Source organism: Sinocyclocheilus rhinocerous, unplaced genomic scaffold (assembly GCF_001515625.1).
Source record: "Sinocyclocheilus rhinocerous isolate Xijiao unplaced genomic scaffold, SAMN03320098_v1.1 scaffold1758, whole genome shotgun sequence".
In the NCBI taxonomy this organism is placed as follows: Eukaryota; Metazoa; Chordata; class Actinopteri; order Cypriniformes; family Cyprinidae; genus Sinocyclocheilus; species Sinocyclocheilus rhinocerous.
The window spans coordinates 76,206-89,247 of record NW_015631050.1 but is presented as its reverse complement, the minus strand read 5'-3'; the positions used below and the strand labels follow the sequence as shown (position 1 = coordinate 89,247).

The window sequence follows — 13,042 nt, the reverse complement described above, 5'->3', positions numbered from 1 at the left end:
AAAAAATTTACTTAAATGATTTTAGCAAATGGCTGCAATATAACAAAGAGTGAAAAATTTAAGGGGGTCTGAATACTTTCCGTACCCACTGTACATGTAATTATATATATGGAGATCAAAATTAGAGAACAATTTCCTAAATTCCAAGGTCACTGCTCAGTCCTATTTGAAGTTAAGAGTAGAAGGGCAGTTTTTTGAGCATATTTCATAAATTAACTGTATTCTGAAGCACAGTATAAAAAAGTTAACTGAGATATTTACGTGAGACAAATGCACAAGAAGACAGGATAATGCAGAGACTCAATGGGCAATCGGTTCAACACTGCAGCTGGAATTGCTTGCCAGTTCAGTGCTGAACAGGGTGAGGATCTGTCTCTGCATGTTTAAGAGAAGTCGGACTGAAAGTGCACTCTGCAGTGACGAAGCCTCTCATCAGCTGAAAGAATCAAAAGTCTAAGCTCACCTTTGCCAAGGAGCATGTTGAGTGGACAGAGGAGAACTAGTCCAAAGTTTACTTTAAGATGGAAGAGGAAGTGTCCTGGTTTGGGGGATGCTTTCTCCAGCAGGAGTTGGGCCTCTTATACAGCTACATGGCAGGGTGAATGCAAATGTTTATCAGAACCTCCTGCAGAGTCCTGATCTAAACCCAACTGAAAATCTCTGGAAAATCCTTGGTGACAAAGTTATGGCTAAGAAACCCACTACAGTCACCGAACTGCGGAAGAGCAGTGTGAGAAACTAGTGATGTCCTGCGGCTGCAGATATGCTGAAGTCATTCAAAGCAAGGGCCTCTACACTTCCTACTCTATTTTTGACTGCTGTAACCTTCAGAAATTCTAGTTGTAATCTTTCTTTGTGCTACAATCATTGCTGTTCTCTAATTCTGATCACTGTGTTTTCCACAAAATAACGTTTTTTTTGTTAAAGTGTCTTGGTTATTTTCTAAAACACTGTTCTACTAGCATGGTATAGCCAGAACTAAAATTCCTTCAAATTTTGAACGATGAAGATTACATTACTTATGAAAAAAATCAAGTGTTCATAAATTCTCTCATTTTGATCTCCACTGTATATATTCACCATATTATTAATTAATTGCAACATGTAAGCACATAAAACCCAGGAAAACCCTTGTCGTAGTATTATCAGTGTACCTTTCATATGCAGGGTGTTGGAGAGAAAACCTGACAAATGCTTTTGTGAGGACCACGACGGCCGTCACTGTTTAACTCAGGTGTAAAGGTGGGCCTCTCTTTTTTGTTGTAGTTCACAAAGTAGCATGAATGGAGATCTGATTATTTCTCTTTCTCTGACAGATTAACATAATCCCGTCATATGATAAGCTTTTTCAATTTCCGTATCCACTCAGCCCAAACACTGCAGGAGGTGAGAGGTCATGACTCATTCAGTTCTGATTGCTCATCTATTAACTTTTGCCCTCCACACCTTCTTCACACCAACCAGTTTCTCATGAATCATTCTGATTAAAAAACTAATTAACTCTAGAGGGGTAGTTCACCCAAAAATTAAAATGGTGTCATCTGTAACTCACCCTCATGTCATCCCAAACCTGTATGACCTTCTTTCTTTGGTGTAACGCAAAAGAAAATAATTTGAAAAATGTCTCCATGTGTGTCCAAACAATGAAAATCCAGTGTTGTTTGCACCTCATGGTTCTTCGAAATATCTTCTTCAGTGATCCGCAAAAAAAGGAAAATTTATAATTCAGATAGACATAAGAGTGAGTAAATGATGACAGAATTTTAATTTTGGGGTGGGCTATCCCTTTGAACCAAATGCTATTTACAATGGTTAGAATCAAAACCCTTTCTGTCTGAACTATTTCATAGTTTTGTTTTAGGTTCTGGAGTTAGTCGAGTCAACTGTATCAGATGAGCGTGTGAAGGTAGAGCTAGTCGATGGATTCGACCCGTTGCCCATCAGCTCCTATGATGAGCAGGCGTTTGGCTTCCAGATCATAAAGTAAACGGTGCAGAGCATGTTTCCTCAGCTCACGGTGGCCCCTGACAAGTGATGCATTTCTGCTGAAGCACCCCTTACATACATCATTGACTTATGAAGAGCCACTTCTAGCTGATCTATGATTTCCACTCACAGGTATCTGTGTTGGCAACACTGACAGCCGTCACTACAAGGATATCACGCAAGATATATATCGCTTTGCTCCGTCATGGTTCAAACCAGGTGATCCTCAGAGGTAAGACACAGGAGAAATGCTCTTTGTAATACAGTGGAATATCCCAGCTTGAAATGTCACGTTTTTATATGATGAAACATTCATGTTCCTCCTCTAGATTTCACTGTGAACGAGAAAATCTCCATTCAGAACTATGAAGAGATCGTGCGGTTTTACTCCCAGCTCATCCAGAATAATGACATCAGGAAGTTGCCGCCACCTCACAGTAGTCAGCATGAGCTGTAAATGGTGGGATGATACTTACACTGATGAAGACATGACTAAACTAGTTAACTCTGGTTAAGTCTGCTTCAAAACGCATAATATCTATGACATTACATTGTCAGACATGCTGCTTTGGTGTTTTGGACTAACTTTCTGAGAGATTCATCTCAAACACCCTGAGCTCTACATGGAGCTATTCTATCAAATTCTCTTTCTGTAGTTATCTTGCTAGTGTTTCCATTCATTCAGATTTTATGAAGGTTTAGGTTAGCGCTGTGGTACATTTCCAAAGCTTGCATTATGGGCCAACAGATTAATAATTAGATATTGTTATGGGCCAACAGATTAATAATTAGATATTGTGTTAAACTGAAGTGATTTACTATGACTGATTATGTCTGGCTCCATTAAACATTTACCTCTAGATATCAGATGCCTCTAGATCACAAAGCTATAGCTCAACACAAAGGTATTGTTATAGGTTGTTTGAATGTTACTTTGAATCCTTAGTTATTTTTTGGCACTGATATGGTCTGTGCTGAGACTGAAAATTACTGTAAATGTCTAATTAAATTAAATTATTTAATTAAAATGCATTCATTTGAAATTAAGAAAGTTTAAATTAATAAATTGTTTTAATACAAACATAGATGTGTGTTCTGTCTTTTTTATAACAAATATTCAAATGTAGAAAAAAATACATTTTATCTAAAAATATGTTTAGAAATTAACCATGTCACAAGGATACCAAATGCAGTCCCAATCTAAATGTAAAAAATGCAGACAATTAATGCTTAATCAGGTTAGTTTTATTCAGACATATTAGACAGGCTGTGCTCCTTTCTTAAGACTTTCTTAAGCATATTATTTTAAGAAAGTAGTATTATTATATCATTGACTGTCTGTTAAATTTAAAGACATGAACACTATACTTAAAGGTAAAGTGTAAAAATTTTGCACTACTACTGGCCGCAAATAGTAATTAAAAAAACATTAATATTTTATGTGCAACAACAGCATATGCTGTCTCAGTGGTCTTACACATGATTTTAAATCTATTTTTTTCAAACTTTATGATTTAAATGGGGATGATTGTACTGAGAATAACTTTCATCTTTTCTTCAACTGAATACTGTTTCCGTGCTGTTTTGATGTATTTTAAAGAGTTAGTAGTCAAAATTAAAACTGCTGGATAATATACATTCTTTATTCTTTATGACAAACAAGATAATGTGAATTACAGAGTGTACAACGTTTTTAAAATGTATAAATTGTGGTGTACAGTGTTTATTATGAGGGGGTAGAATCCACAGCTCAGTACTCACTACTCAATACTCATGAGTACTTTTAAATAGGCTACTATTTTACTCTTACTCAATTCGTTTTTTGGACAAGTACTTTTACTCTACTCGCAATACATTTTTTGGAAGGTAATGGTACTTTTACTTGAGTATATTTTTTCAGTACTCTTTCCACCACTGCTGAAATCAGTGATACTGTCATATCTCATACATTAAGCTCTGTCACGTTTCATACAAATGCATCTGGCACCATCTTGCATGCAAGTTATCAATTTTAATGAAAAAGACCTCAAAGGTCTTCCGTCTGAAAATTACTGTAATATTGTTGCAGTGCTCATCTTGTTGCTCGGCCGATCATTTTGTACACTGTAATGGACTATTGTTTTGTTTTGTTTTTTGTTTTTTTTAGCAAAAACTTTAAGATAAAGTACAGGTAATGAACCATTATGAACCAATCTCAAGTCAAATCAATATTTCACATACATGTATTAATTGCAATAAGCGGGATAATGTACAGTCAATCAGTCATTATCACAAAATAAATTGCGACAGGGTGACAGAACTGACTGCAGATTAACTATTCTTTATAATCTTTGTACAGATGTAATGTATCAGACATGTATGGAAGCCCATTTCCGCCACATAATAAAAATAATTATGGCATAAAAAATTATGACATAAAAGGTCAAAATGATGAGATACAAAGTAATTATGAGATAAAAAGTTGAAATTATGGAATACTAAGTCATAATTATAAGAAAAATAAATGGCATATTAAGTCAGTTACGAGATCAAAAGTCGAATTTATGAGATACTAAGACTTTTTGTCTCCTAATGATGATTCCATAACTTCGACTTTTTGTCTCATGATTATAAAATTTTGTATCTCATAATTTCTAATTATTTTATTAATATGTTTTACTAAAACACAACTTTGTTTTGTCTTCTGTGGCAAAAATGGGCTTGATTAAGATAAGAGACATACCGTTATTAAGAAGTGTACGGAGATGTCCAATGAGAGGGTATGTGCCCTGCCCACAGAACTGTCCTGTAAAATCATCAAGATCCAGAGTCCAGACGAAAGCTCCTCCAAACAATATTAAAAAAAAGAAACAATGTCCATGTTGAAAATCTGGCATTCAAAATATAATATAAAATCTAAATACAAATACAATAAATAAATATAATATAATATTGGTCAGATGTTTTTCTTTCACTGAAGCTCAAGATGCTCAGCCCCCTTGAGATCTAAAACAAACTTGTGGAGTTCTTATAATTTGTGGAGTTCAAATACTTAAAAAAGAAAAGAGTATTTTCACCGGTGGATTTGTGTACATGCATAATCATTCTTTCTCTGATTATCGATTATCTTTATTGTTTTTTACTTAAGCATTCAACCATGTTATCATCTCATCCTGTAAACAGCATCATTTAGATTTTAAAAACTACTGTATTGTGTAAAAAAAATCTGTAAATACTGCAGTACCTTGCAGAGCAGAGTGAACCTTTGCTTATCTTCTGGAGGACCTCCACGAGAACCCGGATACTCCCAGTCCAGATCCAGACCATCAAAGCCATGTTTCCTCAGAAATGTGATGGAGGACTGAATAAACATCTGCCTGTTTGCTGATGTGGACACCATGATAGTAAACCTGAAGTCATGGCGAGAAGTTTCATGAAAATGAAATAAACAGTTATGTTTATCATACATACTTCAAAATGCAGTGTTTTGTGCAGCATTCTTACCGAGTTGTGCCAAAGTTCCATCCTCCGACAGCCAAGAGAGTTTTCAAGTTAGGATTTCTGTCAAGTCAAATATTTGAATCATTATTTGCTTTATTGCTCTCTGACAAATCATCATTATTCAAAACTACATTACATAATGCATTCTATTTTATCAAATGCATTCACAAACAAAACATTAGATACATACTTTTCCTTTAGTCCATTGAAAGATTTGTAGAGAGTTTCATCATTCCATTCGTACTTGATCAACTCATTCACCTGATTAATGATGGAAAAAGCATAAATTAAATGAGTGCACAGATGTGGATCCACATTTTCTGGCAGGTACTTGCCAACGTCAGGTCTGTACTGAGACCAGTTTGTGAAGTAGCATGCGAGTTGGGAGGCCCATCCTGAAATAAATAAAATATAAAATAATATAATATAATATATAATTTTATTTATTAAAATATATTTAGTGTGTGTGTGTGTGTGTGGTCCTGGTAAACCATAATATAATATAATATATAATTATTCATTATAATAAATATGAATAGTAATGCATAATAATAAAAGCAATTATTATTATTTATCATTCCCACGATCCTAATAAGAAAAGCGGTTTGCAGAATGAATAAATTATTATTATTAGAATTATTATTATTATTATTATTATTAGGAATGAATCAACAAATTAAAAGAAAAAATTACCAAAGTGACACAATGCCAGGGAAAAGCCTGAAAGAAGGTAAAACCAAATGTTAACATATAAAACACTAAGGCCATGAAGCTCTTAAAAATTAATTCTGTAAGATCAACAATCACTTACCAGCTAGAAAAATTAGTTTGGTCATCATAATATGATGGTTGTATCAGTCAAGAAACTCTGTCTGCTACTGCTGTATCAAAGACAGGAGTTATCGTTTATATAACACACAGAACTCACTCCTGCATAATACCAATGATGACTAACCAAAACACACAAGAACTGAATTTCCCTGAAACAGCTGCTCACTGTCATCTGCCCTGGATATTGGCACACATGGTTAGGTAATCAACTGTTGCATTATAACAGTCTTTTGTAATTGTAATAGATTTTTTAAAATCTTGTTAGCACAGCAGAAAGCAAGAGCACCTGAGTTGAAGCTGTAGAAATAGGATACTGGTGAAACATTTTTCAAATGCTCCAGTGTGTATTTGTGTTTGAACTTTGGAGAGCCTCAAAGGTTTCTATTTTCAAAGTGTTTTTGTAGCATTGATCAATGTAGCCAATCACAACATTTTCTGTTGATTGTCCTTGAACGCAATGGCCAAGCGTTTAAGTTAGAGTCCACTCACCGCTCAAAACGCCACCGTTTTGTTCAGTGCTGCACGCTCGGTGTAACAAACAAAGTGTAACATGGGGTGAAAAAGAGATTTATGGAGTGAAAACAGTCTCAATACCTTCAACAAGTATGCACAAAAGATCCACACACGTGCACACCAATCAGGGCTGTCGCTTGTAAGCCTGAGAGTTTAATGAAAACCTCAAAAACATGCAATTTAGTTAAAAATGCTTTCCAAATATCTCCTCTCTCCCCCCCATAAAAATGTTTTAGTCTGATTATTAATAGGTGTGTTCGACTTGAAGCGGTGCTGTGCAGACCGATCGGTGTATGACATCAAAGTAGCGCGAGAGTCGAACACACCTAATCTTTTCAGCTCAGTCAGCTACAAAAAGGAGAGGGACCCAATAAAATCGCAGGTCCCACCCCAGCTAGTAAAAAGAACCAATCAGTGTTGAGGCTGCTCCGAGAACAGTTGAAGTTAGAAGTAAAGTTACAGTGGAAGTGAGACTAACTGAAAATGCTAGGGGAAAAAATCTGGGTACTAGTAACGTCATGAAAAGGAGAGGGAGGCCAGAAGAACTGCTTAATTAGTCTATCAAAACGTTCTTTTGCAAGACAGGTTAGTGCACTGTAAGGATGTCATTGTGATGGGATGCCAACAGGCTTTATAATCTCTCTCTCTAATAACTGCAGTAATAACTGCTATTAACGGCTCAAGCCTCCATTCCTAGGTCTAAAATGACGTTTTGGAATTAGCAACGGAGGCGTGGGATGAGATGCATGTACAGTATAATCAGGCCAAAAACACACTGACAAAGGAGATCAGAGTGGCTAAGTGAAAAGCTGAAAAAACTGTTTTCAGCCATCAACCCTATCAGTGTGGAAAGGCCGACATCACCAGTTACAAGACACTGTGGCGAATCAATAACTGTCTGATGACCTGAATGAGTTTTATTGCAGGTTTGCAAAACCCGGTCTCACACCCCAAAACACCCGTTCTGACCTTCTCTCCATACATTCATCAACACCTCCAGCAACCTCCCTCTCCCTCCCTCCTGCACTTACGATCTGTGAAGAGGATGTGTGTCGGGTCCTCCACAAACAGAAGACAAGGAAAGCACCAGACCCAGACAGCATTTCACCAGCCTGTCTGAAATTCTGTGCTGACCAGCTGGCCACTATCTTCACAAAGATCTTCACGGATCACTGGAGCTGTGCTTCAAATGCTCCACCATAATCCCCATCCTAAAGAAACCTAAAAATCACAGGACTGAATGACTACAGACCTATTGCTTTAACATCTGTGGTCATGAAGTGATTTGAAAGACTAATGTTGACCCACCTGAAGGACATTACTGGACCCTTGCTGGAGCTTGTACATTTTTACTTTTTGGGCAAAAAGGTCATTTGATGATGCTGTCAATATTGTACTGCACTGCATCCTGCAACCTCTGGAAAAACCAGGGACTTATGTGAGGATCCTGTTTGTGGACTTCTGCTCGGCTTTCAACACCATCATCCCTGCTCTCCTCCAGACCAAATTAGCCCAGCTCTCTGTTCCCAGCTCTATCTGTCAGTGGATTACCAGCTTTCTGACAGATAGGCAGCAGCTAGTGAGGCTGGGGAAATTCATATCCAACCCCTGTAACAATCAGCCCCGGTGCCCCCCAGGGATGTGTACTCTCCCCACTGCTCTTCTCCCTCTACACCAGTGATCCTTAAATCTGGCTCGCGAGAGCCACTTTCCTGCAGAGTTTAGCTCCAACCCTATAATCAAACAAACCTACCTGTGATTTTCTAATGATCCTGAAGACATTTATTAGCAAACTCAGGTGTTTGATTAGGGTAGAGCTAAACTCTGCAGGAAAGTGGATCTCGCGAGCCAGATTTGAGGATCCCTGCTCTACACCAACGACTGCACCTCTAAAGACTCTTCTGTCAAGCTCCTGAAGTTTGCGGATGACAGTCACCGGCCTCATCCATGATGGTGACAAGTCTGCATATAAAAGGGAGGTTGAGGAGCTGGCTGTCTGGTGCAGTCATAAACTGGAGCTGAACATGCTCAAAACAGTGGACATGACTTTAGGAGAAACACCCCAGGATTACCCCCACTCACCATCATGAACAGCACTGTGGCAACAGTGGAGTCATTCAGGTTCTTGTGCACTATAATCTCACAGGACCTGAAATAGGAAACTCACATAGGCTCAGTTGTGAAAAGGCCCAGCAGAGGTTGTATTTCCTTTGCCAGCTGAGGAAGTCCAACCTGCCACAGGAGCTACTTCTGCAGTTCTACTTTACAGTCATAGAGTCTGTCATCTGCACTTCTGTAACTGTCTGGATCGGCTCGGCTAGTTTTGCATGTCATTCTGTTTTAGTCATAGTCATTAGTCTTGCATGTCATCCTGTTGACGCACAACTTGCAAGTCCTTAGTAATTGATAAAACAGAGATGGTGTGCACAACTAAAATGTACAAGGTAACCTACCACCGTCCATACTGTTGTATTGTTGAGCAGGGTCACAACCAGTTATTTACACACATCTGATATGAGAACCACAATGGACAAAGCAAATGTCAAAGACAGTGTCAGGTTAGAACACTTGTTCTGTATGACCATTTTATTTGGCCCAATAAACTGACAGGATGATCACAGCTGTCATAACTTTCATTTTTTATTTTTATGATTAAAGAACCCCCCTGCATTTTCTTCTAAAAAGACCTTAAATGTGTATGTAATGGATTACTTTACTAACTTACTCATTCAATCCAGACTATAGTTCTGATAGCTATTAACTTTTGCTCTTCACACCTTCTTCACTCTAGAGGGGTATTTCACCCAAAAATAAAATTGTGCCATCAGTTACTCACCCTCATGTTGTTGACAGGTGTCGACAGAAGGGTATGTGCATCCATTCATGCATCTGCATAATGCATATGCTTTTATCCCAAGTGACTTACAGTATACACTACAATAAATAATGTCATATTATATACATACTGTATGTATTTCTATTCAAACCTTATTACCCTGACCTCTAAGTACAGATTTTTGTCATTGCATCTGCCATGAGTAACGATTAGTCCAGCCAATTACTGTAAGTTTGTTGGCTGAATAACAAAGTAAACGAACACAACCTACAGTATTGCTAAACACAATTACACTTCAACTGAGCTCCTTCGAAGTCCATAAGAGACTGTACACAGTTAAAGAACACGCTATGTGAATAAATGTGAATAAATCCGACCAAATGGGCATGATGATAATGAATGGATCGTTAATGAGTGATGAATAGTTTTCTAGATTATTATAATTCAGGAGCTTTGAGCGTCTTTTTGTATTTTAAAATGTTAATGGGTGCAGAGGACATGACTGAACTAGTTAAGTCTGCTTCAAAATTTAATATTTAAATTTAATATTTATGACATTACATTGTCAGACATGCTGCTTTGGTGTTTTGGACTAACTTTCTGAGAGATTCATCTCAAACACCCTGATCTCTAAATGGAGCTGTTCTAGTTACCTTTATAGTGTGTACATTCATTCAGATTTTAGTGCTGTCGTACATTTTCAAAGCTTGCATTATGGGCCAATAGATTAGTGTTAGACTTAAGTGATTTATTATGACTGATTGTCTAGCTCTCTAAACATTTGCCTCTGTATATCACTTGTATCACAAAGCTGTAGCTCAATACAAAGGTATTGTTATTGGTTGTTTGAATGTTACTTTGAATCCGTAGTTATTTTTGGCACTGCTATTATATGGTCTGTGCTGAGACTGAAAATGACTGTAAATGTTGTAAGAAACTATAGTCTGCCCGACCCAGATTCCACTCCACAATAGATGTTTGATCATGCTTGTTTCCCAAAATGGCTTAATTTATTATAGAGAGGATGAAAGTCAACAGTTATGTTGTTTCTAGATCATTTGGGATGATTACATCTTGAGCAAATGGTGACCAATTGTAGAACGGGAGTGGGTGTGGGAGACCAAGAACCATCTCAGACAATTAGGTGTCAGAACTTCATTAGCATACAGATCACAGTTGTTACGACAGGAGCAACTTCATTTACATTAAGGGTAGTAAACTCTAACTGTATAAAAGGTTTGAATTTAGGATGTTCGTTGTGCATTCTGACTCCGTTGAACCCAAGGTACTACATGTACTTTGTCACTGCTATGCTGTAATAAACATCTTCATCGAGATCTTCAACGTCCTCATCATTTTTTCTTACAACGTTTTGCATTAATCATTTTGAAATTTCAAGAGGGTTAAATTAATTTTATTTCAAGTTTACAAACAATGTTTTTTTTAAATAAATATTGTAACATTGTAATAAAAATAACTAAAAGTATATTTAGAAATTAACCATGACAACGTTACCAAAGCATTCCCACTTTCCATGTAAAATAACAAAGGAAAATTAGTGCTTATCAGTTTAGTTTTAATCAGACAGACTGCTTCCTTTTTAAGAAAATTTCAACAAAATGTAGCTTTTTTTTATGAAAGTAGTATTATATTATTAGCTGTATGTTAAATTGAAAAACATTAACAGAAAACTTAACTGGTAAAGTGTGAAATTATTACGCCACTATTGACTCCAAATAGTATTGCAAAAATACTGCCAAAATTCCACAGGATATCTTTGCAGGAGTGGAACAGTGACAACACGAGGTTAATTCTTAGGCCAGTCACAGCACAAGCAGTCAGGATTGTAGACGGTGTTTGTAGGGCAGCTCTTTACAAAGGTCCTGCCATTAGAACACTGAATGAAGGTCGTGGAGTCATGTGTGTTTACATATAACCCGTCTGGTTTGCCTAGACAGAACTCTGACGGAGCTGTCGGGACAACATGAGGTCTTGTGGATTGAAATACGGCAGTGGATGCTGTTGTTGTGGTCTTACCAGGCTCATGTGTTGTATTTGGAGAGACAGGTTGAATATCTGGAGGAGAAAATTTGAATTGGATATTTTATCTTAGTTTCTATTAATCTAGGAAAATTGTGAAAATAATGTATAGTCAGTCAGTCATTATCACAAAATAAACTGTGACAAGGTGTCAACTGACTGTAGATGATCTATTCTTTATATAATTTTAAAAAGTACTTAAGGCAGTCACACTATTAATTATAATTTATCAGATATAAATGGAAACTCATTTCTGCAACATAAGAAAAAAAATCATGCTTTGGTAAATCATAATTATGGCATAAAAATCATAATTATGACATTACAGGTCAAAATAATGTGATAAAGTAATAATTATGATATAAGTTGAAATTATGAGATATGTATACAGATTTTATATGAAGTAGTTTTTTTATAGGCTTTTCATGTCATAAATATGATTTACCAAATAATTTTTTTCTTCTGTAACAAAAATGGGCTTGATTAAGATAAGAGACATACCATTATTAAGAAGTGTACGGAGATGTCCAATGAGAGGGTATGTGCCCTGCCCACAGAACTGTCCTGTAAAATCATCAAGATCCAGAGTCCAGACGAAAGCTCCTCCAAACTTGTTCTCCTTTAGATAGTTCACCTGAAGCAGACCAGATCTAGTTATTCTGAACATGAGAGTTGCATTACATTTTATGTATTTTATGTAACTTTTATGACGTATTTACTTTAGTCTCAAAACTTTCTTTGGTGTCAAATCCCACCCAGTCCTGTCCCTTGGATGCATAAGGAACTTTCTGATCATCAATCCATTGCACGGTGGTTCCTTGAAGGAAAGTACAGACCTGATGGGAAAATATTGGTCCATAACTCTTCTGATTTTATTTTGTACAATCAAATAACATACTATAATGTAAGTGCTTGTGTTTAGGTTGTGGTAAGACCTCATAATAGGACCAGAATCCGGGCTCTCTGGTGTATTTTTCAGCTGATCCAGGACCACTAGCTGAAGCTCCAACTCCACTGGCTGCAGACGCCAAGTGAAATGTTCTTCCATATGTTGCAAACCCCATCCTCAGCTTCTCCACAGGAGCACCCTGATCTCTCCAGTATCTCATTGCAAAATCCTGCATTGTCGTGACGAATCACTTATTTCCTGTTGCATGTTTCCAGCTTCTTGTTATTTACAATGACTCATAGTATCATTCACAATCATTTATATGATATACAGTCGTGGCCAAAAGTTTTGGCAGTGACATAAATTGTGTTTTGCAAAGTTTGCTGCTTAAGCAGTTGAGGTGTTCATTCACATTGTTTCTAGATTGTGTAGAGTGATCAGATGCATTTTAAATAATTGCTAAAAGC

General features: G+C 36.8%; 2 protein-coding genes across 2 annotated transcripts in view; both read right to left on the bottom strand.

Annotated features, from left to right (window-relative positions):
* Window positions 1–5,108: 5,108 nt before the first annotated feature.
* On the bottom strand, window positions 5,109–6,452 carry LOC107741333 (acidic mammalian chitinase-like). The gene is made up of 6 exons (XM_016554042.1): window positions 6,278–6,452; window positions 6,160–6,186; window positions 5,657–5,861; window positions 5,470–5,526; window positions 5,210–5,375; window positions 5,109–5,138 (listed from the first exon to the last, which is right to left on the bottom strand). Exons 1-6 carry the CDS (start codon window positions 6,303–6,305, stop codon window positions 5,109–5,111), a joined length of 513 nt encoding a protein of 170 aa, XP_016409528.1. The 5' UTR covers window positions 6,306–6,452.
* A 4,749-nt stretch (window positions 6,453–11,201) lies between these two features.
* LOC107741311 (acidic mammalian chitinase-like) overlaps window positions 11,202–13,042 on the bottom strand; it is a 7,626-nt gene continuing 5,785 nt past the window's right edge. Inside the window, exons 8-11 of the mRNA XM_016554005.1 lie at window positions 12,622–12,804; window positions 12,406–12,522; window positions 12,188–12,320; window positions 11,202–11,722 (exon numbers count right to left, since the gene is read on the bottom strand). Of these exons, the coding sequence (XP_016409491.1) occupies window positions 11,454–11,722; window positions 12,188–12,320; window positions 12,406–12,522; window positions 12,622–12,804 (702 nt within the window). The 3' untranslated portion in view covers window positions 11,202–11,453. The remainder of the gene's footprint in view (window positions 11,723–12,187; window positions 12,321–12,405; window positions 12,523–12,621; window positions 12,805–13,042) is intronic.